At 37.8% G+C, this 6,296-nt stretch overlaps 1 protein-coding gene across 1 annotated transcript in view; it reads left to right on the top strand.

Moving 5' to 3' along the window:
• The first annotated feature begins 26 nt into the window (after positions 1-26).
• SLC30A6 (solute carrier family 30 member 6) overlaps positions 27-6,296 on the top strand; it is a 70,023-nt gene continuing 63,753 nt past the window's right edge. Inside the window, exons 1-2 of the mRNA XM_007102466.4 lie at positions 27-102; positions 4,442-4,528. Coding sequence (XP_007102528.2) covers positions 100-102; positions 4,442-4,528 — 90 coding nt within the window. The 5' untranslated portion in view covers positions 27-99. The remainder of the gene's footprint in view (positions 103-4,441; positions 4,529-6,296) is intronic.

A 6,296-nucleotide genomic window follows, 5' to 3' on the forward strand; every position in this document is an offset into this window, starting at 1 on the left:
GCTCGCAGCCAATCGGCCTCTGATGCCCAACCCCCTTCCGCTCTAGGGAAAAACCAGCTCCTAGACCGTCTTCCGGCGGGAGCTGTGTCGCTCCTTATCATGGTGAGTTGGCCAGGGTCTTGAGGGTTTCTGTTGTAAATGATTCCTCTTATCCTTTCTGGTCCTGAAGCGGCCTTGAAATGCCTCAGCCACCCAGAGGTGGGGTCGTCGGAGTTATGCTCGGGGTCCCCGGGAGGAGCGGCTGGCGTCCGAGAGCGTGCCATCAGAGCTCTGATGCCCCCTCGCTCCCTCACCCTGTTCCTTTGCTGTTCCGGACCCCGGCCCCGCTCCAGGCCGACCTTTCGGCTTTGGGCGAGTTTATGACTCCTCCCTGCAATAGAAATAAAAGTCTTTGCCAGTGTCAGCGACTGCAACACCAACAAAAGATCAGAAAACAAGTCCACAGCAGCAACGACCGTATTAGTGATGCTTACAGCAGTGACGATAACACTGGCGTAAATAAAGAGGATGGTTAGTAGGGTATTGAGGCTGACGCCCCAGTCTCCAACTTGCCTTTATCGAGTGCGACAGCCGAGTATGGCAGCAGCTTTCAGAAGGCCAAAGACTGGCGAAAGTCAAGGTGTTGATAGTGTCTCTTACTGCAGCTTATTTTTTGTGTGCGTTTGTAGATCCCAGTATACCTTATGGCTTTGGGGATGTGGTATTTAAATTTTGTTAGAGGTGTTAGTCATTTTATTCCTTTAGAAATCAAGTATATAGCTCTGAATTTTATCCAAAGATAAGCAGTTGATTGTGATTTCAGTGTCAAAAGAGGTACACACCATTGTATCAGAAAATTTATGGGTCTCTTATTGATAGCCTGTATATGACAAAAGGATCACGTTTCTGTGTCCCAGCACTGTCACTCTAAGTTTTTTCCTTGAGTGGATATGGTCGAAAAAATGTCTTATTCACATATTTGAAAATATTTTCTAAATTTCCTGTAATCCTTCCTTTACATGCAGTAAGTGGATAAAAGTTTACTTCTTGGCTGACCAAATAGCTGTGTTCTCCTTCAGAACATTCACCACTGTGTAGACAGAGTTAAGTTTCTTAAACTTGACCATGCCACTCCCATGCTTAATATTCTTCTGGTTTTTTTTTTCCTTTAGCCTGAAAGCTAAAGTCCTGTTTAGTATGGCAAGCAAAGACATCTGTAGTCTAGCTTCTTACCTTTACAGGCTCTTTTTACACATACATACATACATACACCCATATTCCAGCTACAGTGAACAGCTTGCAGATTGTGCTCTAAGAATTAGACCTTTGCACCGAATTAATATATGCTCTTCTCTCTGCCAGAATTGCTCTCCATTTCCTGTCTGCCATCCTTATCAGTATAACCCTTAACATGTCCTTTAGTCTCTTTCATGAGCCTTTCTGCCATGTCTCAACATCCTATTAAGTGCCTCCTTTATGCTCCTGTGAGGGTGCTTTTTACCAGTAACATCTGGTGCATTTTGCCAGACTGTGTTAAAGTTGTGTATTCACTTGTCTTTCTCACTTCCTAGGCTGTAAGCTTTTTGAGAGGAGGACCTATGTATTCACTCTGATATCCCCAGAACCTTTTGTACAGTGCCTGGCCCAGAGGAAGTTTTCAATAAATATCTGTTTTATAGAACACTGAATAAGTAGCCATGGCAGTAAATTTTTATGCATGAAACATTAGTAATAAGGGAAATAGTAGCATTTAAGTTTTATTTTTAAAGTTACCCATTATGTATTATTTATTAATAACATGCTATGTGCAAAGCGTAGTGCTTTCTTAGAAAATGTCAAGGAAATATAGCCCTTGTCATTAGTGAAGTTACTAAAAAATTAACTTACCATGCAAGATGACAAGATGAAGGCTAGCCTATGGTTAATTACAAAGCAAGTGGCATAAAAAACTATAGTTTGAATAATCTAATAAGGCTTCATGTAGGAAGTGAACCAGTAAACTGAGTACTTTGTCCCTTACTCTAGTACTCTTAGTCTGCTATTCATTACTCTCATTTGGATGAGGAAACAGAGGTCAGGTAACTTGCTAAGTGCTTCAGGGCTATTAGTGCTTGGGTTAGACGAGTCTGGCCTTTTTACTCTAGAATGGTATGATCATGAGACAAGGAGAACAGCAGTTTAGTTGGAGATGAGGATTCTCATCTGGAGCAAGAAGAAAAAATGGAAAGAAACTGAGGCTAACTCATTGAAAGCATTGACTTCCAAGTTGTAAAATTTGGAGTTTATCCTGATAGCAGTGGAGAGCCAATATAATTTTGGAAAGTGACGTGAAAATTAAGATTTTTGTTGGTTTTCCCCCACTATCAGAATGGCATCAGAAATGGCCCTCTGCCTTTTAGAAACCTTATTGATTGTCTTAACCTGAAACTATTTTTTAAAATATTTTTATTTATTCATTTGTTTGTCTGCACTGGGTCTTGGATGTGGCGTGCAGGATCTTTAGTTGCGGCATGCGAACTTTTAGTTGCAGCATGTGGGATCTAGTTCCCTGATCAGGGATCGAACCCAGGCCCCCACCATTGGGAACTTGGAGTCTTAGCCACTGGACCACCAGGGAAGTTCTTTAACCTGAAACTTAAAGTAACTGAAATAATTTTAAATGGGCTGAAGTTAGAAGATATTCAAGAATACCAGTATTAAGTGGAATTTATCTTTGGGACCAAAATATCCACACATAATTCTTTACGACTACAGTATGCTTGTTGACATTAGCATTTATTAGCATCTCAGATGAAAATAGCATACTGTTCCTTTTCAACTGAATTGGTTTAGCGGAGCCTGAGGGTTATAGCTATACACTGGTCTTTATTTGGATATGAAAATTAGTTGTACCTTTATCCTGATGCTTTATTTTTACATTTTTAAAAATATTTTTTACTTTAACGTTTTTATTGTGGAAATTTTCATACATACACAAAAGTAGAGAGAATATAATATAATGAGCCCCAATGTAACCATAACTTGGCCTCGACAGTTATCAACATTTTGCTGTTTTTGTTTTGCCAGATTTCTAGAGCTCAGCCTGTGTTCTGCCTTTCCTGAGTCTAAACATAATGCAACGAATGACATGTAAAACTTGAAGAAATGGGATATATCATTTTATAACTATTGAGATGTTTCTAGATGCTGACTATAGGAAAATCATACCTCTGCTTGAATTGAATCTGAAAGTTTTTCACATTTTTAATCTGTTAACTCCTAGTTCCATTGCTATCTGTGGAGCTTCAGTGTTTGAATCAAATTGGCTAACTTTAATGGGGTAGAAATGTAGTATGGTTGTTACAGTGATTGTGGCCTTTACCATCTAAGAAAATGTTTTGTTAAAATCCAAAAATTTAAGTACATGGCACTTAGCAATCAAATTATGTATGACCCATTGAAAATTGTGAAGGATTTTTTTTGCCCTAGAAACAATTACTTTGCTTTTGTAATAACAAAGATTTTCACAGCTTATTTTTCCAGGGTGTTTTTTTGTTTTGTTTTTTGTATTGTATTCCCATCATGAAAGTATAGTAAAATTGATCAATTTTTTCCCCTTTGCAGCTTCTTGGTTTTATGTCCTATTAAGAAAAGTCTTCTCCACATACAAGATTATAAAATTATACATCCATGAGTTTCTTCAATTATTCTGTTGTTTTATATTTTGATTTTAAAATAATGAAAAATTAGAGTAGTAAGGATCCAACTTTACCTTTTTTCCAAATACTATTTATTGAATAACTCATACTTTCTCCCACTGATACTGGATACTACCTTAATCACAGGCTAATTTCCTATGTGTGCTTGAGCTCTCCTTTATGTTAAGGCTTTCTTACATGGTTTCCTGAACTTGAGTGGTAAATCCCACTGTAATCACCACTCAGTCTCTTCTCTCCTTGGTAACTCCACTGCCATGACCTTTCTCTGCTAGTACCATACTGTGTACTAGCAGGGACCATGGAAGCTAGGTAGGATAGGATGTCAGATACTTTGAATGCCTGAGAGAGAAACTCAAAGGTTTTCCTGTAATAATAGTTGCCAAACCTTTCATATATAAAGCTTTAGTTAGGTAAATTGTAATAATTTCTTTCCAGTAGAGCTATTTGGCAAACTGGTTTTCTGGTTCAAAATTGCCGAATCCATTTAAAAAAAAAAAAAGAGTTTGGTCTAGAGCTAAAATGCCTGGGTTTGAATTCCTGCTCAGCCATTACTAGCATTGTGTGCTTAGACAATTTACTAAAAATTGTTTCCACCACATAGATGATTGTGAGTCTTAAATAGGTAAATACATGCAAAGTGTCTAGAATAATTGCTTGGGACATAATGAGCATTCAAGAAATGTTAGTTGTTATTACTATATCGCAGGAATGAAGAAGATTAGATACTTAAATGCTGATATGTGTACTTTTTGTTTGCTTTAAAGGGGACAATTCATCTCTTTAGAAAACCACAAAGATCTTTTTTTGGCAAGTTATTGCAGGAATTTAGACTTGTAGCAGCTGATCGAAGGGTAAGTTACTTTTATTCCTTAACCCTAATTTTAATTATTGCACAAACATTATAACATTGAAGAAAGGTAATTTTTAAGGCAAATAGAAATCACTCTTGATCCATCACATTGTTTTCATTTTTTTATGTCGGATAAGTAATTTTTAATGTAAAATTACAGTACTTTAGTATACAGTTGTTTTGCCTGGGAGGAAGCTAGGCTTTGGTTAGTTTTTATTCTAATTCTAAAGAATTTTGAAGAAAAATTGTTTGGTGATAGCCTGATGTTGTTAGTTTTTTTAGCAAATTAAGTGGGTGTGGTCTGAAGCCATGTTTTCTCATTTTTAATGTAAGGCAGAAAAAATAAGTTATGCTTTGAGACTATAAATAGACAATCGATAGATACCCTTTTTGGTCACCAGTGTAGACCTTCTAGTTATTATTCTGTTTTCATTGTTCTCATTATTGTCTTATACCGTAAGCTCCCTGAGGGCAGTGACTATGTCTCTTTTGCTCACTTTTTTTTTTTAAACATCTTTATTGGAGTATAATTGCTTTACAATGTTGTGTTAGTTTCTGCCATATAACAAAGTTAATCAGCTATATGTATACATATATCCCCTCACTTTTAAAATAAAAGTTCAAAGTAAGCACGCAACAAATATTTGATGAATTTTAAATAATCCTAGCTTCAGTGTAACATAATAAGCAGTAGCAATGATATTGACCACGTATTATAATACTAAACTAAAGACTTCTTTTCTTTGTTTTTTACCACTATATCTCCTGTTTCTAAAACCTTGGGATATGGTCAGAACTCGTTAATTCTAGTGTTTGGAAATATTATCATCTCTGAATGTTAAACTCTTAAGAGCCACGGGTAGGAAGCTTATCTGCTTCTTTTGTATCTAGGCATTTAGGATGATCTCTCTCTCTCTCTTTTTTTTTTAATATTTATTTATTTATTTGGCTGTATCAGGTCTTAGTTGTGGCACACGGGATCTTTTATTGCGGCGTGTGGGCTTAGTTGCCCCGTGGCATGTGGGATCTTAGTTCCCCAACCAGGGCTCGAACCCAAGTCCCCTGCATTGGAAGGTGGATTCTTTTTTTTTTTTTTTTTTTTGTGGTACACGGGCCTCTCACTGTCGTGGCCTCTCCCGTTGCGGAGCACAGGCTCCGGACGCGCAGGCTCAGCGGCCATGGCTCACGGGCCCAGCCGCTCCGCGGCATGTGGGATCTTCCCGGACTGGGGCACGAACCCGTGTGCCCTGCATCGGCAGGCGGACTCTCAACCACTTCGCCACCAGGGAAGCCCATGGAAGGTGGATTCTTAACCACTGGACCACCAGGGAAGTCCTTAGGATGATCTCTTGAGAACAGATAGTTATAGCTTTATGATGTTGATGGAAAGCAACTATATTGCAGGAGGAAGCAGCAAGTTCTTTAACAGTACACTTCATTGAAGCATAATATACCACAGAATAGGTAGTAGGAACAAAACCAGTATAGGAACACCTGAATTGTACAGATAACCTCTATCATAATTTAAATCTTAAGAGGTACACCTGGCTCATCTCTTCATTGCTTTTCCTGTCTTAGTTCTTGGTGATTTCATATTTCATATGGAAGATCCTTACCTCTCAGTTCCTCACCACAAATAATCTTGTCCTGTATCCCTCCCAACCATCCGCTCCTATGATCATACCATAAACCTTATCATTTATAATAACTGTATCCTCCCATTGTCTCATATATATATATATATATTTTTTTTTTTTTTTTTTTTTTTT

This window comes from Physeter macrocephalus, chromosome 12, assembly GCF_002837175.3.
Source record: "Physeter macrocephalus isolate SW-GA chromosome 12, ASM283717v5, whole genome shotgun sequence".
Lineage (NCBI taxonomy): Eukaryota > Metazoa > Chordata > Mammalia > Artiodactyla > Physeteridae > Physeter > Physeter macrocephalus.